Raw genomic sequence first — 25,778 nt, 5'->3', positions numbered from 1 at the left:
ATTGTTCACCTGTTTTCTGTTTTCATGAAGTTTATAACCTATCATTACAATCTAATTGTTGAGATGAACACCTGCAGGCAAAACCTATGGGTCTAAAACAGCCTGATTATAGAACAAATCTTGATGTCCTTCTGAGGTTGACTGAAATAAATAATGTTGCTTACAAGCTACCTTGCCTTTCTTTCCTCTCAGATTTCCTCCTTGTTTCTTCCTCTTAACTTGACCCGATGATACTTTGCTCTTCTTGAACATGTTTCTGCTTATAAATTTCCCTAAATTGTGCTATTTCATTAATTTTATCAACTTCAGTATAGCTACCCAGAATTTGCCATCTTTTGACATGGGTACAGTCAAGACCTAGGTCCATACATATGCCATTAATCCATTCATTATGATTGGGAGTAAGTGATTGATTTAAGATGCTTTATCACACTTGCTGGTAAGACATAATTCAAAAATTGCTATAAAGGAGGCCTCTGGGGATTGCCCCACACGATCTTGTTCTGCTGTAGCATTGAAAGAGCTGCTCTTCTGTCTTCAATGTCAACTTCTTCCACAAGCCTCCCTTTGGCTTTCAAGAGGTCACTGACAATTTTATTTACAGGGTGAAGAGGTAGCTGAGAACTCAAGGAAAGTCTGTGGAGGACATCAAGCTCAATGTTACATTTTAAATCTGCTTACTTTTGACCCGCCTGTCCCAGCTAACATCACCTTGGGAAGTCCCCATCAGACAGCACTGAACAAGCTTCTGTCTACCTAGTGTCAGTTACAGAACACAGTGGCTAAGCAGCTGTTTATGGACTTAGCCTGCCTGTGGCCAGATCCAAGGTCTACCGAGCATGAGCTGTGCAGTCTTGGCTAAATTGCTTTACCATTTCTAGCACCTCTACTTCATCTGTACAATGAAGACAAGGACCACCTCTGCCACATAAGATGCTTGGGAGGCTTAAATAAGCCAGTTAATGTACAGCGTCTCCCCTAGTGCTTGTCAGATACTCAGGGCATTTTAGCTGTGATGTTTTTTCCCCAAGAGCATCAGGGCCTTAGCTTGGAGGCATTTGCTTTGATTTCCTGAGCTCAGTTCAGCAAGGGGCAATGTGATGTAGCAACAGTTTTAGGTACCCGCGCCTCAACTGATACGTTCCAAGTGGGCAGTCAAATTGATTCCCATCTGAGCGTTTCTATATTAGCAAGACCGCAACATGGCTATTAAAAGTTAGGGACTGAGGAACAGCTCTAGCTGTTTAGAAACACAATCTAGCTATTCAAGAGACATGCACGCCTAGCACACAGCAGGCTCCCAATCCACTTGTTCAAATGAATAGCAAAAAGTCAAATGAAGCACAGGAAGAACAGATGAAATAAAGTTCCAAAAATTAAATAATACCACTATTTCCTGTCAAATAGATCTCTGCCACCATTTACATTGCTGATCTAGTCCGAGTTTATGAGACAGAAAAAAAGGAACATGTGCAATTTATAAACGCCAATTTATAAACACCAGTGCTGGAGGCTGTGCCTTCCAAATTCCCCTGGCCATTTTCTACAAGACACCCTAGAGTAGCACATATCTTTCTTGTTAACATTTCATGGAATCTTTCCATAAACATACGCTTGTTCTTGTCTTCAACATTTTGTCCTGTCACTGCAACAGATGGCTTTACACTGGAGCATATGAAAATATTAAATACTTTATAAGCCTGGTGGAAATATGAAATGCCTTTGGAGGAACGAATAGCTCCATGATTAATGTAAAGCAGCCATGCAAGATTCTGTTAGAAATAGGTACCTTTGTGTTGTGTTGTTGAATAGACATGGTCACCATCAATTCCACATCTTCAATGAAGGTAGACAAATGACAAGGGGCTCAGTTTGCCATACGACAGATTTGGGGCATGCCGAAAGGCAGAACATACTGCCTGTGAAATAGTGCAGTGTGTAACCAAGAGAGAGTTGTGAAATCTACCTCTTGGGAGATCTAAAAGCCAGAAGAAGCCTCCATCTGGCTGAGATGGTCAAATAAAGTAAGCTTAAAGACAGAGCAATTGAATTAAAGGGCAGTGAAGTCAGCCAGCTGATTGTTCTACAGACCCAATTCCAGTTCTTCTTTCTTTTCAGAGCCATCCTGAGAGATGTTTACCCAAACAAATGAGAGTGGCCATCTCAGCAGACCCAGAGGTATGACCAATACCTGTGATCTGTGAATGAGGTTCAAATCATGGGAGTAGTGGTTAAGATGATGGCTTCTCGAGACAGACTGCCTAAATGCACTGGTTGTATCATCTTGGCAAGTTACTCAAGCATTCTGTGCCTGATTCTTCATCTGTAAGTGGGGATAATAAGAGCGTGTACATCATGAGGCTGTTGTGAGGACAAATGAGTTAGCATACACAACAGGCTTAGAATACAGACTGGCATATGGTGGATGCTACATAAATGCTGGCTATTCTCTATATTTAGTGCTGTGTTTATGTAGAAATAAACATTAAGATGTGGGTAAGATTTTATGTTTTTCCTTTCATTGGTTTGTGTGCAACTGGCATTGACTTCCAACGGGCGCAACATATTAATGTTTTCCATAATGTTCATGAATCAAAAATCACCAAAGCCTGCTCCTGGGCATTTATCCCAGAGACATGAAACTTGTGCTCACAAAAACCTGTACAGAAATGTTCATAGCGACTTTGTCTGTAATAGCCAAACACATCCCAGATGTCTTTCAACAGGTGAATGATTAAAGAGCTGTGGCACATGCATACCATGGAATACTACTGAGCAATAATTTAAAAAAAAAAACACCAAATGATTGATACAAACCATAACTCAGATAGAACTCTAAGAAATTATGATGAGCAGATAAGCCAATCCCAAGAAGTTAAATACTGTGTGATTCCATTTGCCAACATTTCGGCATGACAGAATTTTAGAAAGTGAGGACAGATTAGTTGTTGACAGGGTTTAGGGATGGAGGTTAGGGGTCCTTATAATGGAAGTGATCTCTGTCTTATCTGTGATGGTGGATTCATCAGCCCACACATGTGATAAAGTTGTGTAGAACTAAATACACACACACAAATGAGTGCAAATAAATCTGGGGGGATCTGAATAAGATCAGTGGATGGCAGCAATGCCAAAATCTTGGATGTAATGTGATTCTATGGTTTTGAGAAATATTACTCTCGGGGGAAACTAGGTAAAGTGTATAAGAGATCTGTCTGTATTATATCTTATGACATCAGGTGAATCTACAATTATCTCGACAAAAGTTTCAATTAAAAACACTGCCAAAGCCTAAATGAAGGTGAAGAATGAGTGTTGTTAATCCACTTAGGGGACAACCAGCCTCCTTCCTGTATTTTCTAGCATTAAGTTAACACCACTTTTTAAGAATCACCCTGAATCTCTGTAGACACATCACAAAAGTATTTAACAAATTTAAAAAATATTGTCTAATGATGCATAAATTATACCGATTCCTTCTAGGTTTTATATATTCAGTTGGTGTGTTTAAAGGAATTGAGGTCTGCTGAGTGAAGTACACAGGTTTCTGAAGCAATCTGAACAGCGCCTGCCTTTCTCTGAAGTGTTTTATTATTCCGAGTCGGGCCTGCTGAATCTCCCAAGGTATGAAGTTCAGTTCGAGATAAAAATATTTTATCTGCCCTTACAGCAAATTGAAAGGCTATATAAAGGGTTTTGTTATTGCAGTGTTTTCATAAATATATAGTAAACATCTTTCACAGTGGGAAATTCAGCACAAAATACAATTTTCATACACAGCCATTCATGTGGCTTGCACAGGAAGATGAAATGACCCAGAGATGAATAAAAAAATAATAGTATACAACTTTTAGCAGCCCACAGTCCCTGACAGACACACACAGCTGGAAGGATAAGGATCATGATTTTGCAGTACCTCCGATGAATGACAAGTGTCTGCAGCATCAGGGGAATTTTGTTCTCCTGTGTGGCCAAACCATTACGGTTAACAGTTAGCTTTATCATTTTCAGAAATTGCAACAGCCAACCACATCGTTTCAGAACACACATCAACCCCAAATCTTAACCAGGACACGATTTTAAATCAACCCATTTTTAGGTTTCTTTACCTCCTTTTCTAAGTCTCTCTTAAGCACATTTTCAAAGCAATTTGGGCTATGTTCGAACATACAATACCAATGTTGATATCTAAGGTGATCTCTATCCACTTGGGGGTGAGGGACTGACCATAGGTGGTTCGACAAATGGAAGCTCTCTCTCTTTTTTTTTGTTCTATAAACTACTTTTTTTTTTATTATCAAAATAGTGCCTGCTTGTTGAAAAGAAAAAGGAATAAAGGTTAAATTTTTTTAACAGTTTCATCGAGGTATAACAGATATACAAAAACTTGCACACATTTAATGCATATAATTTGATGAGTTTGGATGCAGGCATGAATCTACCCACGATTCCATCACCATAATCAAGGTAATAAACACATCCATCGTCTCCAAAAGTTTCCTTCTGTCCAGGGTGCGTGTGAGTCCATGTTTGTGTGTGTGTATAGGACAGTTAACATGAGATCTGCCTTCTTAACAAATTTTTCAGCGCACAATGCTATGTTTACTCCAGGCACCATGTTGCACAGCAGGCCTCTATAACTTATCTGTCTTGAATCATCCTGAAAGCAATTTCTCTGTGTCTCCCCTGCTCCCCTCTTAGTCACATGCCACAGTAACCACTGAGGTGGCCACCCTCTGCAGTCCCTTAGTTACCTTTTGCAATTTTGCCATGTGTATAAAGAGTTTGCACATGTGTGTTAATTTTCTAACAAAGTTTTCCTAACACATTTCTGCAGTTTGGACTCTTGTAAACTTCCCACACGCTCAGCCACTGCTTCAGGACATCCAATCCCATACTGTTAGACACTTAATTTCTTCCGGTTTTTATTCCCGCTGCACACTATGCTGTAGTCAACCAACATGCATCTTTGCAAACTTGAGCAATTACATAAATCCTGGAGGTGGAAACACCGGACTAAAACGTACTTTTTTTTATATATATAAACATTTCCAAATTGTCTTCCACAAAAGAATGAATGATTCCACAGTCTCTTCAACAGTGTATAAAAAGCCTGTTTCATCATATTAGTTTCTAATCTGATCTGAGAAATGTTTATATATATAAATGAGACTTTCACATATGTATATATGTGAACATATATTGTATCCTTGCTGGTATTTACATTTATTTTTCTAAAAACTATATTCATGTTCTTTGCCAATTTTCATTCTGTGTCATTAGTCAGTCGGTCTATCCATCTATCCACCCATCCAGCCACATATTCTGACAAGATTAAAGAAAGGTAAGTCCTAATAAGAGGATCACAAAGACCATTCAAGGCTAACCAAATCTGATTTTATGTCAGATTCATTTTTCACCAATGTTAGAATAAATATTCCTATGGGTTTGGGTCAAAAAGGGGAGAAAATCGGCTCTGAAGTCACAAAGCTTATGGGTTTGGGTAAAAAAGGGGAGAAAATGGGCTCTGAAGTCACAAAGCTTCAAATTTGATTATCAATCCTTCTACTTACTAGCTGTTGGTAAACCCAGAAGAAAAATCATCTCAAGACTGAGTCTTCCCTCATGAAAAATGGGTATAAAGAACTCTCTGCCTCATAAAACTACTGAGAGGAGTCAATTCAGTAGTGTATATTCAGAAGTTAACACAGTGGATAGCTCATTGCAAACACTCAGTAGACAGTATCTGCACTAATGATAATAATAATGCATAATTCTATATATTGAGCAGTTAGTGCACTGCAACAAAGCTGGCCTTCTTTTCCCATCAGCAGCAAAGGTTGAAGCCTGAACTACTTATAACATTGAGGTAACCTTTATATTTTAGTTCCTTGGGGAAATGTGATAATAGAGACTCAGCCAAAATTCATTTTCCCTTTGCTGGACACATTCTTTTTAATGGCACACAAAGTTTATCACTGGTTGTCTCTATTTTTAAGTAGATTCACACTAAATGTGGAAATATGCTAGAAACCAATTCCATTAAATATGGAATTAAAATGGCCATTTTAAATCCAATTTCCTTTTTTTATTCAACTAAGTGAAATATATGTATTTTAGCACAACAGACTAACGGACAATACTTACAGAATTTTATTGGGTACCCTTAGCTATGTGAGTTTATTCCCCCTTATTTACCATTGAACAATAAATTCTGGTTCAATCTTAAACCACTTCCTGAACCAACACTTAGATGGAATAGGTATTCCACAAAAGCCAATTCAACGAACTGTATTAAAAAAGGAAATTTGACGATAATGGATCCAACAATGGTCTTTTGACAGTTCTGAAATGGGATTCACTCTGCTTTCTCTGTGTAAATGTGAGTTCACTGGGCCTGAAATACATAAGAACAACCACAGTGGTTTCTACTTCCAGTTCAGTTCCCATAATGTCCCTGGGTTGGGGGAGGGTGGCTCAAGAGCCCCTTTCCATGGCTTTGGCAAGGCTGGACGGCTACACCATAGTTGTTCAAGGGCAGTGGCCCTTCCTTTCTTGTAGGAAGGAATCTGTGGCTCCCCTTGGGTAGAATGCAATCCATTCTAGTGGTTCAGCATCTTTGAGCTTTCTGTGGGGCAATGCATAGTGAGCTATGTACCAACACTGAAGTCATGTGAAGTCTGGGTTAGAAGTCTGAGGAGGCAGCTGGCAGGGAACTACTGTCTGTCAGATAGGTGGGTGGTTCCTGCTGCCACCACCTCCTCTTCGTCCAATATTTTGTATTCAAGATGTAAGATGTTTTCTATTAAAGTACAAACCCATGCATACCCTTGATAAGAATTCTTTTTAAATACAAATTCTTCCATGTATTCATTCATTCAACTGAAATCTATTAAGGTTCTCTATGCCCATCTTGGTTTTCTGCCCATCCATGTACCCATGTTTAATAGCAGACTTGCAAGATCTTTTCTTCTCGTGACACAGAATGAAGGTGTGTCAAACTGACATTTCTATTTAAAATTCTACTCAGGGGCGCCCGGGTGCCTCAGTCAGTTAAGTGTCTGACTTTGGCTTAGGTCATGACCTCACAGTTCATGACTTTGAGCCCCACATCAGGCTCTGTGCAGACAGCTCAGAACCCGGAGCCTGCTTCGGATTCCGTGTCTCCCTCGCTCTCTGCCCCTCCCCCCCTCAAAAAGAAATAAACGTTAATTTCTTTTTTTAAAGCTACTCAAATTGTTTTTCTCTTCATCAGTTTTACTACATACTGGATATTCAGCAGAGAATGGGATTGGCATGGTTGTTTCCATGGTCTTAATGAGGGAGAATAAATGGATTGACTTTAACAAGATCAAGCTGGGAATCAACGTGCCCACGTCCACTTGGTTACAACCACATTTGGCTCCCTACAAAACTTTTAAAGCACCAGGAAACCAAAGAGTTAAGTTTCTTGAAGACCCCTTAGGGGATGCAGTTGAACAAATTTTATTTTTCTAATACCACTATTAAATAGAGAATAGAGCAAAGATAATCCATCCTGTAAATTATGCCCTTCTGAAAGCTACTGTTTTCCTTCGGCGATTTTTCTTGTTGGAGGTGGTCATGTAAAGAGAACCTCATAAGTCTTCCTGATCCCAGTTCAGGGTACGTTTACAAGGAGTTAAGTACAAAACAGAGCTGTGGGCATTATCATTCACTCTCAATTAAAAATGGTTAAATTACTTTACTTAATCCAACACCCCCAGAATGAAACTGAAAATGTCTTTTTTTCAAAACTCAGGTGAAGATGTGCCTACACAATCATGCTTCCGCACATCTACAAATTGAAATGATTAAAGAGCATGGCAAGACAGGAGCACAGAATGCAGAGTTAATATCCCAGCTCTGCCACTTAAAAGCTGTGTGACCTTGGGCAAATTATCCAACTTCTCCGGACTGTGGTTCTCTCCTCCGTAAAAAGTAGTTAAGAACAGTATCAACCCCTTAGGCTTAGTGTAAGGATCACATTAATTAATATTTTTAAACATTTACAACAGTGCTTGGCACATATGAAACACTACTTAAGTGCTTATTAAATAAATAAGCAAACAAGCCTCTGAGCCAAACCTTGAACGATAAGGAGAAAATAATGGTGTCTGAGTGCTGAGGAGGAACAAGGAAAGTTCTTACAATGACTGGCGCAGAACTCATTTTTTGATGGTGCATTTCTATTGACAGCAGTACCCTAGGAAGAAATTTCATCTTTCAGCACTCGTAAGAGGTAACACTGAGTAAATTGGGGAGAAGTAGGTACTTTAATCACAATGACCCATGTCATATTTATAAAGAAAGATGTTCAGCGTAGGCAGCAGTAAAATTTTAAAGTCAAATTTAAGACAATATGGACCTTCTGATTTTGCATTATGATCCCATTCACAGTATCCAACTGGAGATTTAAAAAGTTTAATAACTGAAATCCATGTACCTTATCCAGTCTCTTGAAAAATCAGACCATGTACATATTAGTCACAGCATCACTGATATCGCCTAGGACAGGATTTCTCAGTCACCGCTGCTGGCGTTATGGGCTGGAAAACTCTTTGTTGTTTTGTCCTGTGCATCCTAGGATGTTCAGCACGATCCCTGGTGTCTACCCAGTAGATGCCAGGAGCACCCCCTGTCCCAATTATGACAACCCAAAATGTCTGCAGTATGTTACCAAACGTCCTTATTGTAGTGAGGGGAGTGAGAAAATCGCTCATGGTTGAGAACTACTTGCCTATGGCATCTGTTGACTACCCATTTTGTGTATCTTTCCAAATTCACATTAATAAATTTCAACGGTATCTTGGTATATTGGAGTCAGAAAATATGGAATCTAATCTCTTATTCTAATTATAAAAAGTCTTGAAGATTGCTTCTCCATCTCTAAATTAGGCATACAGACACGTACCTTGCAGAGTTAAGAACCAGAGAAAACATGCTGAAGCTCTCAGTCCAATGCCCGACACACAGAGGCAGTGAGTGCCCAGGCAGACATCAGCATTGTATCCTTATTCCTATTACTGCTGATATATTAACACATCACCATCTTCATCATCCTCGTCATTATAATAAAAACGGAAAGCCTCTATTGCAACATTCAAATAATTATAATAGGTACAACGGGTACTCTCATCTTGTTAGCCGAATAAGCAACTGGTTTTCTTAAAAGTAGAGATTTCAATTGAACAACAAAGAAATCCATCCCCGGGTAGCAAATGCAGACGCAGACAAAGAAAGGCTGGCAGAGGCCTTGCTAATAGATAGAGGTTCTCTTTCCAAAGCAAACACCAGGTGTAGAGGCCAACTTGACTCACTTTGCTGTTGCTGGTTTTCTGTACTGGATGGACAATGCAAGGTAGAAGTATTGGAGCTTCTTGATTGTCTATGTCTGTGCGTATATAGTCTCTGTGTGATCAAAGTGTATCAAGGCAGCTTAGAAAATTCAACCAACTTACCAAAAACTGCAGTAATTTCAATGTGGCTCATTGGGAGTACTAATTACTCTGTAAGTAAAAAGACCCATTGTAAAGAACAGTGAGCTTTGGCTAATTAGATCAACATGAATACAGAATTCAGACTTTACTTCTGTTCAAGCAGAGAAAAAGTAATAAACATAACCACTCTTGCATAATTAAAAAAAAAAATCACTGCTACCATTGGAACAGGGATATACTATTTCTGCTGTAATTATACCATTTCTCAAAAAGCCTTTCCTGGCCTTCATGACATTGGAAGTAGCTGAAAGATTACTCACCACCGATTAATGTTAGGGAACTAACGACTGTTCTCGCTTTTCCTTTAAACTCAACTGAAATAATTTCACAAGAACTTGCAAATACAAAATTGTGTTAAGAATGTCCAATTGGTCCTATTTACATTTGCTACATCAAAGTATTCAGACATCATAAGTAAATGTGAAATGGGGGCCTTCCAATACCTTATAGGTTATGCAAACACCTAACCAGAAAGAACACTTTGAAATTTTTATGGAGCAGGAAAAATTGGAAGTGTATTAATCTAGGCAGTGAAATTGGGCTTTTTGTCATGTTTAATTGCTTGAATTCATAACCTAGTTTTGCTGAATCAAAAACGCGTTGCTATAGCTGACACAAGCTGTTTCAGCTTTTTGGGCAAGTGCGCGCGCGCGCGCGCGCACACACACACACACACACACACACACACACACACACACAACTTTTCATGAAAACTTTAAATCTATTAATAAAAAAGCACTCCTGAAAACTGTTTGGAACACTGCAGCTAGTGAATAATTAAATACAAAGGTTTCCAAGCTGAACCCTACATGTTACAAGCTGACTTTTAAAGAATTACTTATTTTTTTTTAGTACCATGCAAACAGAGGGAGGGGGCAGCATGAGCATCAGATAGGCAAGACTGCTATTTTGTTATGTGATTTAATTCAAATAAATTAAAATGCATGATTAGAAAATTCCTGATGCCCTTATTTGCTCTTGTTTACTATTGTTTACAATACATGCAAACGCTCAACTCTGCATAAAAATGAAGGAAAACAAACAGAAGGACAAAGACTTCTACCCATAAATATGTAAAGACCTAATGTATTATAACATCCTGGAGTTTTCAGATCTGTAACAAAATAAAGTTGGAATTGCAAAAAACTGCTTTTCTCCCTATTTATTTTTACATTGGTTGAAAAACCAGTACAAGATGAGGATTCAGGTCTCCTAAAAGGAATTGCGTTTTAATTCTTTTAGAATCACTTTCAAAGAACTTGTTTCAATCCACTCTGTGACGACTTTGAAACTAACACACATGAAACTGTTAAAAAACAAAATAGCTACAACTAAACATAAATAGAAGTTTAATAATAATAAAGCCTTATTATTATTTCATAAAAATCCTTCCTCTTTTGGATCACATTCCATTTCTCTGGTACTGCAAACTCAACTAAAATTCTAATCTAAAAATTGTAAATTTTGCAGAAAACAAGACCAAAATGATCTTTCACTGGACATTGTAAATAGCTATTTAGTTCGAGAATGACCCATCCAACCAGGTTCTCTGTTATCAAACAAAAAATGACAAGGGATATGTACGGATTCTCATATAATAATCTCAAAATAGGACTATTTATTGTCCAAATCTTACAGTTGTAATTTGGAAGAAGGCAATTGCAGCAAAAATTCCTTTACATGAAATCTCCTTCAACTTTTGTGTCACACTCATGGAGAGAGAAAAAAAAAATTGGAAAGAAAAATAAACTTATTTTTGCGATACTTAAAGCTAGCCCGTAAGCGAAGACTGATGGTTGTTTCTCCCAAGTCCAAGTAAATACAGATCAAAATGAATCCAGCTTCTAAAATTAAGACAGGTAATAGAGAAAACAGAAGTTTGAGGGATAAGGTTATAGTAGACAAACATAAAAATATGCTCAGCCCAATAAAGTTATAACAAGCAAAGTTCAATGTTGTAAAAATCCATCACTTGGTGATAAGAGAGAAAAGATCCAGCTCTTTTCATGTAACATAGGCATCCTCCAGAGTCAGTTTGCTTGGTTAAAATCAAATGACAAGAAAAGTTTGAATATTCACTTTTATTTACAAGATTAGGGTACAGCAGATTGCCTGATATTAATTAGTTCTTGTATATGAACGGAGAACACAAAAAAAGAAAAAGAAAATCAGGTTCCAATTATCCCTTAGGGTGCAAAACATTTGTTACAATAAAAATGCAGAAGAAGATATCTGGAAAGCTTTCTGTGTTCTACGTACAAAAATAAAGACAGATGGAAAGAAATACAGGTGGATAGAGAGAGAAGTGGGGGGAAAGGGGGGGAGATGGAAGAAAAGAGAGGAGGGAGGAGAGAGCAAGGGAGAGAAAGAGAGAAAGAAGGAAGCAGGTAAGCAAGGGAGAAAAGAAACCTTTGCCCATAGGTAATACTTCCTCCAACTGTTCAGAGAAGCAATTTTCTCTTCATAATCCATGAGTATTCTAATACAGAGGAAGCACTGGCATGTGTGGAGGGTGTGAGTGGGCAGATAAGAGTTGAAAAACCTGCTTTCTGTATGAAAATCATGAATGCTGCCCGCATTCCCCATGAAAGCCAGCTGTCACTGATTGACTGTAGTTTACTTACTTGAAGAACAACCCTCTTAAAACTTAATCACAGCAAAGGCAAGTTAGCCCATTTCACAAACACATTTACACTCATGGCCTTTGGATTTCCAAAGATACATTTTGATCAAAAATAGGGAATCACAGCGAGAAAGACTTTATAGTCTTAACCAGTTCACCACCCAGCTACCCAAATAAAGAGGATTACACAATCATTTTTGATGGCCTCCGTTATAGACTGCGTTCATTTCTGTGGGACCAAAATTAAAACCATATGAACAGTGAGTAAATTATGAGATATCTAAAGATACTCAGAAAGGGACTCTTTCAGGAAGTAATTTAGTGAACCATTCCTACTAAGATGATTTTGCTAACAAAACTTTTGGATTCAGAATTCTCCTGGGGTCCTTCCTAAGTAGGGGGGAGGCACTGATCTTTTGTCAACAGAAATTAGTAAAACCACCAGTTTCACGGTAATCTGGAAATAATGGCTGAGGGATAGGCTGAGATTGAGTCTCCCAGGTGATCCTCCTAGGCGGAGAAATGTCGTAGGCAACACTTTGCATATACATATATATATATACATATATATATATATACACACACACACGTACATACATATATATACATATATATATACTATATATGTGTGTGTGTGTGTGTGTGTGTATACACACACACACACACACACACACACACACACACACACACACACACCAATACTGTCAATGCAATTTCTCTTCCCTGGGCATCAGGCAAAGCAGAGGAGATAAGGACAGAGCAACCAGCACGGTAGACATGTTTACACAAACATGCAATACATATTCCCACACACGCACACACATGCCCCATCGGAACGTGAGCGTGCCAACTTTCCAAAGGCACGGCCCATCTGGCCAGTCATTTCGTAAACCTCCCATTTAAAGAACCGCGCAGCTCTTGCAAAACCCCTGCGAGCCTATTGGGACTTTTACGGGCTTTCTTACAAACGCTTATTCATCTCTAGAAATAAAGTTAAACGGAGCCAATGAGAATGGGCAATGAAGTTCCCCACTAACTTCTCTCGTCAGTAAAGAAAATCGATTCATCTCCGGACTCCCCCGTAGCCACAAACGCCCCTCGCCCTCTCCGGGCGTCCAGCGCCCCCGGGTGCGCCCGGGGCGAGCCGTGACCCACCCTCCGAGGTCCCCGGGCTGGCCTCACGTACCGGGTCTCACTCACGCGCTGCAAATGCATCCGCAGCCTCCCATCGCCGCTTTGGTTTACCCGGATTCCTGCCGCCGCCAAGTCCCTATTCTAATCAGCAGCCCCGAGGCGCACACGCCGCCACCCTCTCGGCGTGAACGTTGGACAGCGGCTGACGGCGGCTCCTCTGCCACAGGCAGCCAAAAATGTCAGTTTGCACACTCCTCCCCCCTGTCGCCCGCCCCCGTCCCCGTCCCTCTGCCACCCCCTCCCGCGAGTCAGTGGGCTTCAGGAAGCCTCTGCAGAAGCAGCTTTCTCTCCATCCCTCGCTCTCCCTCTCGGCCTCTCCTTCCCTGATGGTGTTCAGAGCCCTCTTCTCTCGCCTTACCTGAAGGGCATCTCCCACGACTGCAATTAGCTGCCAAGATTTCATTGTCGGCTGCAAAGTGCCTCCTGTTTCCTCCCCGGGAGAACACGGGAGAAGTCCGAGGCAACAGCAAACGGCAGCCACGTGCTAGCAATGTAAATGACTCCAGTCATCCGTCGTGCGCGCCGTGCCTGCGCTCGCCCTGGCTGCCTGACACCACCGCCAGCAGGTGCAGAACGCGCCGGGAGAGAGCGAGCGAGCAGCCGGAGCAAGGAGGCATTCAACGCGGAGAGGCGCACAGAGGGAGGCCACCAAGGTGCCGGGGACGCTGCCGCGCCTGAGCCCGGCTTCCAGGGCGGCCCCGGCCTGGGCGCCAAAACACTCGCCAAATTGGACGCCCAGTGTTTTTGCAAAGTCTTGCAGCCCAGGAAAGGCGGTGGGTGCTGAGGCTGCGTGGGTCCCGCCTCCTCGCTCCGAGGCACTTGCAAAGCGCCGAGCTGGCGGCAGTATCTCGCCGCTCGCCCTCCCTCTCCCTCTCCTGCACGTGTCCCTTCCCTTGTTCTTTCAAGCATTAAATATGTACCACATGACAGAATAGGGCACCTTGCACGGTCCTCCGAGTCCACACTTGACAACCAATTTTAACTCACGAGCAGTGAAATGTCTAAAGGCAGGATATAAGCACTTCCAATTACTTACACTACTCCTGCATTATTCAAAATGTCCACGGGACAGTATTTATGACTTCCAATATGCTACTCCACATATAAATACTAGTAAAGGATGGAAAACCCCATCACTCCCTTCCCCCCTACACTGTTGATAGGCTTTCCTCAGTGTTTCCTCCGAGATACGATTACACTTTTCTACTAGTTAAAACTTTGTGACCTCAAATCTTCTTGCACATTAACTGCTAAATGAGAATGCTCTAAAATTTGACCCTGCTTTGAGGAGGAAATATCTACCATGTCCTGTTGAACTTTAGAGATCACCTGTGAAAAGGTATTTACCTTGATTATGGCATCAAAGTAAATGTCCCCAAAATCCACAAAGATCTGTGACTTTGTTTGTTTGTTCGTTTATTTATTTACTTACTTACTTAAATGGGAAAGAGTTACACCAGGCTCTGGCTATTCCCAGTCTGAATATTGCATTGGATAGAGATCAATCAACTAGATGGGGGAAGTCAGTCTTTTGGACGTAGGAGAATTAGATTTTTTTTTCTATTTCTTTATAGTCAGAACTGCAAGCTCTATACGCTAATAGGGCCTTGCTTCTTCAAGCACTCAATAGTTGACTAGGATGGAACTAAATATGGAAGAAAAGTGTATATATAGACTATATTCAATTAGCAGTGAAATATTCATTGGATTCCTGTGCCGTCTTCTTGGTTACTTTATTTTAGTTACAGGCCTTGTGCACAAGTGATTAGGATTTTATATGTCGGTAAGCAAATTTTAAAATGCTAATAAATCTTTCAAATATTTATTTGCACATTTATTATAGCCCCATATCTTGAGGCAATATTTCCAGGTTTTTTTTTTTTGGAACATGCCAAGTCCTTCCATAACCATCAACCACCTCTGTCACACCACTAACAAAATGAGAAGAGTTTTTTTTTCCTTCTATGCATTAAGATTGTTTTAAATATTGCATTAATACACTGTTTAACTTGTTCCTTATGGAGTTAAGGTAGTGCATGTTTTCTCTGCCTGCCTTTGGTGGGGGCAGTGGCATTTAAAGGATGCTAAGATAGCATTAGGTAGACCTTCCTTTCCCAGTGATGGTTCAGTACAGAGTACACTAAATTCTCTGATGATTTAAGTTAAAGTCTAGTATATGCACATATCAGCTCTGGGGTCAATGGCATTGGGTAAAGTGGCAAAATGTTTCTAGATTTTAGCTTAACCAGAACCCCGTGTAATTACAGAGATGCACAAAATAAAGTAGTATTGCAGCAGAAACTGGCATTCTCAGGGGAATCATTTGATTCACAAATCAGCTCACAAAAGCGAGGTTATTCGAAGTTAAGGATGGTGGGGGTGGCGGATGGAAAGATAGCAAACCCTAATTACAACCCCATTGTCCCCGTGTTCCCTGGCACATATGGCCATTTAATCACGGAGTATGACAACCTTGGCAGATGTTGCCAAACCTGGTTATTGATATAAATTGCTATTCTCATGTGTAAGTGCCCGAGCAGAGACCTAAAACAATGTCCCTACTCACCCAAAGGGAAATAAAAGGCCACAAGAGCATCTGTGGCAACAAGACAGTACAGAGCTAAGGTGGGTTCCTTGCTCCATCCAAAGGAAAACAGCAATGGATGAAATCTCCAAACCAAGGAGACAAAGCCTCCCTGTGGGAATGTCAACTGGTATCGTCACTCCAGAAACCAATTTACTGGTAGCTATTAAAACGGAAAATGTGCACAGGCTATAGCCAAGCAGTTTGACTTCTCTGCCCTAACAAAACATATATAAGCTGTGTTCATGAATATACCTCCACCACTGCTTGTTACAAGGGAAAAAATGGCAAATACCTACTGGCATAAAAAATGCAATATATTCTGTGATGGAATACTATATAGCAGTGAAAAATGACTAAAGTGTGAATAATCCATAGCTATACAGACACAAATATGTATAAAGATGAAGAGACTGACTCATACTACAAAGAACAACTATATATACATTTTTTTCAGTCAAAATTTCACTGAGATAAAAATGCAAGTTTTAAATGATTCATACACTATGGGACTATTTATGAAATAAAATGCAAAAATGAGGTAATATTATAGATTTTCTGCAGTTATATAAATATTTATGGCTGTATAGAAAACGATCCAGATTCAGCCTCTGCCTGTTTTCACACAGCTCACAAGCTCATTTTTTAAAAAATACTTCAAAGGTGAAAAAGAAAAAAAAAAAAAAGGAACAGGAGTATATAAGGGCACCTGGGTGGATCAGTGGGTTAAGCATGTGACTCTTGAATTTGGCTCAGGTCATGATCTCACACTTTATGAGATTGAGCCCCACATCAGGCTCTGTGCTATTGGCACAGAGCCTCCTTGGGATTCTCTACTTCTCCCTCTGCCCTTCCCCCATTCATGTGCGCTCTCTCTCTCTCTCTCTCTCTCAAAATAAATAAACAAACTTAAAAAAAAAGAACAGGAATATATGAAAAATATTTCAGATTTCAATGTCCCCGAAAGAAGTTCTACTGGAAAACAACTATACCCATTTGTTAATACATTGTGATGACTGAGCTGAGTATTTATGACAGAGACCAAATGGTCCACAAAGCCTAAAATATTTACTACCTTGCATCTTACAGAAAAAGTTTCCCAACTTCTCATCTAGAAGAATGGGCCCCAAATTCCTAATAGTGTTTAGAAAGGGGAAAGGCACTGCTGTTGATGGAGGAGGTTGAGAACTTAGTTTTCCTTTAAAAGAACATTGATATATAAAAGGTCATATATGAGCTTTATGTACACAAACCCTTTAAAGGGTACACACACACACACCCCTTTTTAATAAAGTCTGTATGTGTATAAAACCTTAAAAATATGTATTTATTTAAATATACATATGTATACACACACACATACACATAGCGTTTTTGATTATAAAGGGAATGTGTGCACCACTTTTAAAGTGTGTGTGTCTGTGTACATGTGTGTGTCTATACACATATATTTATATGCACCTACCTGGAAGAAAACATTCAAAATTGGTGGTTCTTGGGGGTGGAAATGAAGATGCTTATTATAGTCTTCTTTGTTATTTCGGGTTTTTGTCAATTTCCCCAACAGATGTAAATGTAAGAAAATGGTGGATGCCCCTGGCCATGTGAGCTGTGACAACTGCCACCGTGCCAATGTGTTTTTCTCCCTCAGAAACTGCCTTTTCTCTTTGACTGTTGAATGATAAGACCTTCAAAAACACATCAAGGTTTAGCTCACACTAACCTAACATTTCTGGAAGACTCCAGTATCTAATTGCTTCTTCATAGGAAAACAAAAATTTAAGCTTCAATGCACTAAAGATTTTTATAAAAATCAATCTTACCCTTGAAGTAAAATGCGACATAGATTACCCTTCTGCTGTAAGTTATGGTAATGACCTACTGAGATATGCCTCACAATACAGTAATACTGCTTCTTTACCAGTTTGAAAATATTTTCCTATAGAAAAGCACAAAGCATGTTCTATCTGAAAAATAAACTAAAATAAAATTACATAGCAACCACATTGGTGCTTTGTAGGATTAGAGCAGCTGGACCTAATGATTTTCTTCGTCTTGACATCTAATAATCCAGTTGCATCAGGAAAGGTGAGCTTAATGAAGCATATTCAGATGGGAGAGCATACGATTTATGGTGGGCTTGTTGTGGTTATATTCCTAAATGGATCCCATTAGCTCAACATTGGTTGCTGGTAAATGGCCACATTTCCTAATAGACAAAAGCATGAATCACCTGGGCATATTTTAGACGTGTGCTCTACAGAATGGTCCACCTTACAACTTTAAACTAGGACCAGGTGAATGACCTTCTTTAATGAAGCTTTGCCGACTTTCTTTGAGCAAGAAACAGAATTATTACAAAGGAACATTCATTCTACCTGCTCAGAATTTAGCATGTACATTTAACCTTATACTTGAGATGGCATACATCAAGCACACCACTGAGAGGATGTTTTAAATAGAGTTACAACAAACCAGTATTGTTTCAATCCTTTTTATACAATTATGAAATTGTAAAACCATTATGTTGTTGTTTTTTTGTTTTTGTTTCTTTTTACAGATCTACACCTTTATTTACTTTCCAGTAAGTTTAAATCCTTGAGGGGTATAGCTTCACATGGATTCTGTGGTCAGTGGCTTTGGCGGGAAAGTTGTTTTGGAATTTGGCACAAACCATGCCACTGTTTCCATGAGCACGAGTAACTTTTCTCTAGATTACTCTGGTTTTGTTCGGTTTGCCACCAGGAGTCACTGTGTCATTCTTTGCTTTGTACACATAAGCACTTCTCTTGCCTAGACAGAATTCAGTTTCATCTCGGGCATAAATACCTTCAATTTTAAGAAGAGCCGTGTATTCCCTCTAGTTCCGGAGACCCCACTAATAGCCAGCAAAAATGACCTTGGACCACAGCCTTCCAGACTTATCGGTTGTTTTAGGAGTTCTGATCTCAGCAACCTTGCTCCCAAGCTTCAGCACCTCAAATGTGTTTATTGTGGAAATTTGAGAAAATTTGGAAAAGCATAAGAAAAAAGTCACTCATTATTTATCACCCAGAAAGCCACACGTAACATTGCAAATCTGTCCCTCAAAGATTTTTCATTGCATATGTGACTAAAAACTCAGAAGCACAGAATAGACATTTTACCATATAAGCTCATTTTTCTACTTTGCAATGTATCATGAACCTTTTCTGCTGTAAAAAACAAAAAGATAACATCAATTTTGGTATGCCACTATAAGAATACACAATTTCTATTAAATAATACCAATACGTACATTCTTGGTGTTAAATAACACCAACATGAACATTCTTATCCATAATGTTATGAGCTTGTCTCTCTCCGTTATTTCAGGATAAATAAATATTTGGAAGTAAAAGTGGTCAGTCAAAATGTGGGCCCCATTTTTAAAATTTTAGATCTAAAGAACCAGAATCCTGGAATGTTCTATTAATCCTATACCCAGTAACAGGATAAAAGAGAACCTATTTCACCCTGGGAACAGTTTTGGGCCAACTATTTCTTCTTTCAATAACCATCTCCCTGGCTTTGGCTAGGTTCCTCTCCCATCCACCTGCCCCAATTGGGCCTCCACACCATTGCATGCTAAATTAGCATAAAACAGCTCAAACATAGAAAACAAAGGTGGTAATGGGGAGCAATTTAAATCTAAGCTTATTTAACCTAAGTGGCTAGTGGCTGCCCATTTTGTCTTAATTGCCTTTTAAACTAAAATCAATGTTAAATTACCTGAACAACAGTTTCTGCACAACTGCAAACTGAAAATTCTTTAAGTGCCTCCTCAAAAGCCTTTGGCTCTTATTTGGCGGACAGACAGGAAAAGAGTCTCTTTCTTCTTTACTGTGCTCTAGCTTTTGACTATGGGATATGATTCAAGGATGCACTCTCTCAAAAACAGTCACCACGTCAACTTTAGGATGAACTACTCCTTGACATGAGGTATTCAAAATGAAATCTGGATAATGGAATTGGAATAACAGTCCTTCCTTCTTTCCTTCCTTTCCTCTCATCAACAGGGAGAGACTGAATATACAAATGGAAAACAACCAAACCACATATACAAATAGAACTCAGACCTATGATTGGCAGTATCCCGCCCAGGAAACCAGCCTGCTATCCACAAATCATACTGGTAGCACATCAGACCACTTCTGACTTCTAATCTCTGGTGATCAGTTCAGGAAGCCAAAACAAAAAGGCCTGTAACACGACCAGCTCAGAAAGAGCCACAACTTGATTAGTAATGGACAGCTTTCCTAACTTTTGTACCCACTTCGAACTTAGGGCCAAGGTGTGCAACCAGTCACAAGGAATGTCCTGCTTCCACTTGGTGCACCTGCAGCACTCCCACACCAAAAGCCTCCAGTTAGGACACACCTGAAGCCTTCCTTTTTTTTTTTTTTTTTTTTTTTTTTTTTCAACTATGAAGCTTTCTCACCCTATTGCCTGATGTTGAGTCTCTGACAAGTGATGCTGGCTAACTCCCTTGCTACAGTATGCTTTGAATAAACAGTTCTCATTTGGTTGGTGTTTGTTTATTTCCACAGTGATTACTTGTTTTCAATACTGTGTTAGGTAAACAAGATAGACAAAACCCTAGCCCTCAGGGAGCTTATGTTCTAGTGGGTAAGACAGACAATAAACAAGATAATGACACATTTTAGTAACTGCTATGTAGAAAATAAACCATGCACTGAGATGGGGAAGTAATTGGGGTAGATGCTTTAGATATGATTCTCAGGTTGTTAGGATTTATTATTACTGGTTAAACTTCCTGCTTTTGTTTCCTTCAAATACTGATTGAGCACATGCCACCGAGTCACACACACACACACACACACACACACACACACACACACAAACCACCTCTGTCAGCAAAGAGTCTCGCAGGATGACCTCTGTTCAGTAATAACCAGAACATGAAGTGGACAAGTAGGCAGGGTCAGAAAGAAGATGCAGGGTATGAAATATGAAGGCTAAGAGACAGCAGGGAAAAGCTTTCAGATATTACAAAGGGTCCTCAGGCCCCAGAGCAGAAGATTGGGGTGGACATGGAAGGGGTTCAACACTCCCTACTACAAAATACGGTACTGCGGCGGCATACTGAATATTTGAAGCGGAAAGAATCTGAGTAACAGCAGATGCAGGAAGCACTCTCTGAGCCCCCCATCCACTCTGAAGCAGGTCATAAGATCTCATGGGAGAGGTGCCCTCCCTATCCTTATCTCCAAAGATGGAGGGACACAGAAGGACTTGTTAAGTTCTCCCCAGTTTACCACTTAGCTGCTATCACATTTCCCCATGACTTCCGACTCTTCATCAAACCTAGTATAAAAATGTTCATATTTAACCACTTCTTCAGGTCTTCATTTCCTTATGAAGTCTCCTGTGTCACGTAAAACTTACATTACATAAATCTGTATGCTTTTCTCTTGTTAATCTGTCTTTTGTCAGTCCAATTTACAGAACCTCAGCCAGAAAACCTAAGATGTATACAGGAAAAAGATTTTTTTCTCCCCTGTGTGGGGAGAGGCACACACATTATTACTGGCATTTCTGTATGTTATGTCAGCATGGACACTTTTAAGACAAAAGAGGTTTGCTTTGAGATATCCCTAAATTGTTGCACTACCTTCTTTAGGAAAATCTTCCCAGGGGCAGGGGGTGGCACCTTAATGGATCAATCTGTTGACATCTGACTTATGCTCAGGTCATAATCTCTCAAAGTTCGTGAGTTTGAGCCCCGGGTTGGGCTCTGTGCTTATAGCTGGGAGCCTGGAGCCTACTTTGGATTCTGTGTCTCCCTCTCTCTGCCCCTCCCCTGCTCATGGTCTGTCTCTCTCACTGTCTCGATAATAAATATTAAAAAAACATTTTTTTAAAAAAATAACAATTTGTCCCTTGAATTTCCTAAGTAGGGGATTGCACAGACATTTGGGGAGAACAAAAAGTCATGTGAGATTAGAAATCACTCATTTCCTCAAATCCCCTCACTCCTTAGGTCAGTAGTCTGTCACCCCACAAAGGAAATAAGGAGACAAAACAGGCTCCCAATTCCAATAACTTAATCTTGTCTGAGCCCAGGGCAGAATGACGGTAGAAATCTTACATGCCCGAGAGTTTCCTCTACTCAAGATTTTAAGAAATTAAAAGGCTATTGATGCTATAGGCATGTGTAACGCTCAGTCAACATCTCTCCATGCCATGGCAGAGATGCCAATCATTGCCCCCCACCCTTCAGGGTTTCTTAGAGAACCTTCTCCTCTTGTGACCCCACCTCAACCAATCCCCAGTCCAGGGAGCTGGATCAGACACATAATCCTCTCTGGTCAAATCAGAGTCACTCCTAGAGAGACTTCCAGAATTGGAAAACAGATGGAGTGGTAAGTTTGACAGCTGGACTTGGAAGGCTGGCTGGATTTTCACAGTAGATTCTGATGAGTAGTTAAGAGAAGCAATCTACAGAGAAGTAGAGAAATGCAAAGAGGTGACCTCTAGAAAGAAATGAGAGGAAGAAGGGAGAGACAGATAAGCAGAAGGACTCTGGCCCCAGAGAAAGACAGAGATGGGGAGAGTTGTTGTCTTGGCCACTGAAACCTTTCTTCTTACTTCTGTATTCCTTTCCTTCTCCATGTGCCTCTGACGCAAGCCGACTTCCTGCAAAGTCCCAACCATACTCTCTACCCCTGCTAGAGTGTCTAGACACAGTTAGGGTTGCACAGGACATGGCCAGCCTGCAAAGGAGTCCCCAGATCCCTTTGCTTTTCAGAAAAGCAAAATATCCCAATGCTGTGATGAATAAACCTCTTCCCTGTGTCTCATGATCTTTCATGAAGCATAGCTGTGGTCCAGCCTGTCAGAAACACAATTTAAAACTTGAGTGCTAAAATAAATACAAATTCTCTGGCACTAAAGGTTAGGTTTTGTTAGGCTTTTTTTCCTCCAACTGTAAGCATAAAGATATCTTCCCCTCTAAAAATATCACCAAAAATATTGATAGATTCATTTTTCTAACATTATATATGTGAATGCCCAGTGAATTCCATATATGAATTCCAGAATCCTTGTCAGATACAAAGTTGAATAAATCTGTTGAAAAAGGTAAATATAAACAAGTATTATAAAATAACATTATAATTATATTTTATACATTATGTTTATATATTTGAAGCTTAGGCATTATAAGATGTGTGAATATATATTATAATTATAGCTGAGATAAGAGTAAAGTATGCTATGCATCTGCTTGCATAGGAGACATGCATAGGAGGAGCCTTTTTGTTCTGCTTAAGGTCAGAAGGCAGATTTCAAAGAATTCACAAAGGTAGTGATGCTTGAGTTAGGTTTTAAAGGATGCAAAGGAGTTCATTTAACATGGTCAGTACAAAATGGACCAGTCAGTACTAACCAGGGGAAGTAACTTATGTAAAGGCACAGAGGCGTGACTGTATGAGCTAATGGCTAGGGTAAAGTGGGCATAGGTCAGATGATAAAGGCCCTGTATGTTATGCCAAAGGGTTTGGACTCCATTTCTCCACAGGGAAAGTGAAACAGGCAGTGGCTAGGAACACCACTCCAGGTAGAATGTGGGAATGGACCACTGGAAGTAGGAAGATCCATTAAGAGACTCTTTTATTACATTTCAGGTCAAAAGATGATAAGTGTTGACACAAATGAAGACATGACAGTGATCATATAATAGGAAGGAAAGATTCAATAAATATTTTAGAAATAGAATTAAAAGGACTCATTGAATGACTAGAAAATATGTAGGGGTGGGATAGCTTTAAAAAACAGAAGAAGGAGGAAGAGGAGAGGAGTAGAGGAGGAGAGAGAGAGAAGGAGAGAGGGAGAGAGGAGAAGGAGAGGAAGAAGAAAAAGAAGAGACCAAAAAGTCAATGTCAATTTCTAGATTTGTATTTTAAGTTATTGATTGAACGCTGGCACCAGTGACCAATTTCAGGAGCATCTGATAAAGATTTGAGAAAGATAAGAGGCTCATTTTGGCCACTCTCAATTGGGTAAACTTACAGAACCTCCACATGGAGCTATCCAACAGCCAATTGGGCAGATAAAAACTGGGATCCTGGGGAGAGGCTGAAGACCATCTGGAAATCCTAAGTGTAAAAGATGGAGCCATGGACACAGAACAGGTGATCTTGGAAAGCAGACACTCTGATATTTGATCTATTAATGCCCAAGGCAACACAATAGAATACAGGTGCTAATCAAGTCCTAAAGTACATTTGAGTAGATGTACAGTAGACAGGACTGTGCCATATCTATGCTTTCATATAACAGTATAGTCACACATTTAATATTTGTGAGTAGTTTACAACTAGTAAGATGACTGAATCCAAGCATTAACAAACTGTTCCTATAACCACTTGGATCGAATCATGCCCTTTTAAACCTACTCCACCTATTAAGGAAGCATACAAGGGGGCATATTCTTTAAAGCAAACAGCTAGCCCTAACTGGAGGCAGGAATTTGGGCTATCAACAACGTCTAATCAGGTTTCTATATACAAATATTTAAAATGAATGATTATAGAATAATAAATTACTCACTAAGCAAATGTCTGTTTGCCAGGTGCAAAATAGATGATTAATGACTGTTTGCTAACTACAGGACTTACTGTGTGCCAAGTTCAAATAGGAAAAAGATTTCTTTGGGTCACTTTGCTGTCTAGAATGTGAGCTGCGTTGGCATCACATACCCTTATCAATAGTAAGATGAAGTTACTCATCCACCAATAGCTTAGTCCACGTGAGATAAATATAGGAATGTGAAGTCCCTATCCGCTACTCTATAGGTCTTGACAGGCAATGGAGGATTCCTAATTCCCAATGACTGACCCTATGGATACGAGAGCACTCCAGGATGCTAGGATTATTCCTTCTAACTTGTATGCATTCAACTGGAATGTGGGACAGTATGGAAAACAAAAGCAAGGGAAACCAGTGTGAACGCTGACAGCAATTCCATAGGCATCCCAGACACTGCACAAATCCTGATGAGTGAGTATGAAATAGGAGATGTGAATCTGCTCTTTCCTCCTGAGTTCTAGGCTCTCAGATACCTCAGAGGAGGGGCAGCTCACCTCCCACAGTGTGAATCCCCTTTTTAAAGCCACTTCTTTTCTGCATGGCAGGCATGGCCCCTAAAAGCAAACCAATGCCTCATCTGGTGTTTAATCAAAAAAGAAATCCATTTCATAGCTGGATTAAAATTTGGCTCTGTTGGTCTCCTAAATAGACAACAGGCTGGGCTTTGACTGAGACCTTCTGAATGGACTGTCAATAGCTACAACGGACTCTACTCATGGTTGTATTTTCAGAACTTCACTACCACGTGAGAGGTAACCGCTTTATTAGTTACTAGGACTTGATAATGTGGCTCCTGGGTACGATTTTGTTTATTTCCTTTCTACTTTTCATATTTTACCCTGGCCCTTTCTTTTCTCTTTTCTTGCCCCTTTGCTTTCTTTTCTACCAGAATCTCCAATGTCCTCTTGACAAAACCCTGCCATTGACCTCACACAGCCTATGTCCATATTCAGGGCGAGACACACACATTGCATGTTCTATCTATAGTTCTTTTTGCTCATGTATGTAGTAGGACAGAACCTTTTCAAGGGTAAAACAAATGCCTTAGGCCGTTCCTGAATTCTGGGACCTGTGGTCCATGAGAAAAGTTAGACAAAAGAGGAGGGGACAACTAGTGAGCAAAACAAGAAAAATGAGGACACATTTAAAAAATATATGCTGAATATTTTAATGTTTTAACAAAGACACACAAATAAAATGATTTTATTTATCTTTGCAAATGCATAAC

At 39.9% G+C, this 25,778-nt stretch overlaps 1 protein-coding gene and 1 pseudogene across 25 annotated transcripts in view; both read right to left on the bottom strand.

Annotated features, from left to right (window-relative positions):
* The window catches only part of RBFOX1 (RNA binding fox-1 homolog 1), a 2,061,409-nt gene that overhangs the window by 1,056,285 nt on the left and 979,346 nt on the right, over nt 1-25,778 (bottom strand). Inside the window, exon 1 of one of the 25 annotated variants that reach the window (XM_019468835.2) lies at nt 13,694-14,101. The exons of the other annotated variants lie outside the window; for them this stretch is intronic. Within the exon in view, the coding sequence (XP_019324380.1) occupies nt 13,694-13,738 (45 nt within the window). The 5' untranslated portion in view covers nt 13,739-14,101. Of the gene's footprint in view, nt 1-13,693; nt 14,102-25,778 lie in introns of those variants that run through there. 25 annotated transcript variants of the gene reach the window in all.
* On the bottom strand, nt 18,510-25,099 carry LOC109278423 (60S ribosomal protein L35a-like; annotated as a pseudogene).

The sequence above is a fragment of the Panthera pardus genome, unplaced genomic scaffold (assembly GCF_024362965.1).
Source record: "Panthera pardus isolate Hobbes unplaced genomic scaffold, ASM2436296v1 HiC_scaffold_5, whole genome shotgun sequence".
Classification (NCBI taxonomy): domain Eukaryota; kingdom Metazoa; phylum Chordata; class Mammalia; order Carnivora; family Felidae; genus Panthera; species Panthera pardus.
The sequence above is the reverse complement of the archived record's forward strand: the minus strand, read 5'-3'. Positions and strand labels throughout refer to the sequence as shown.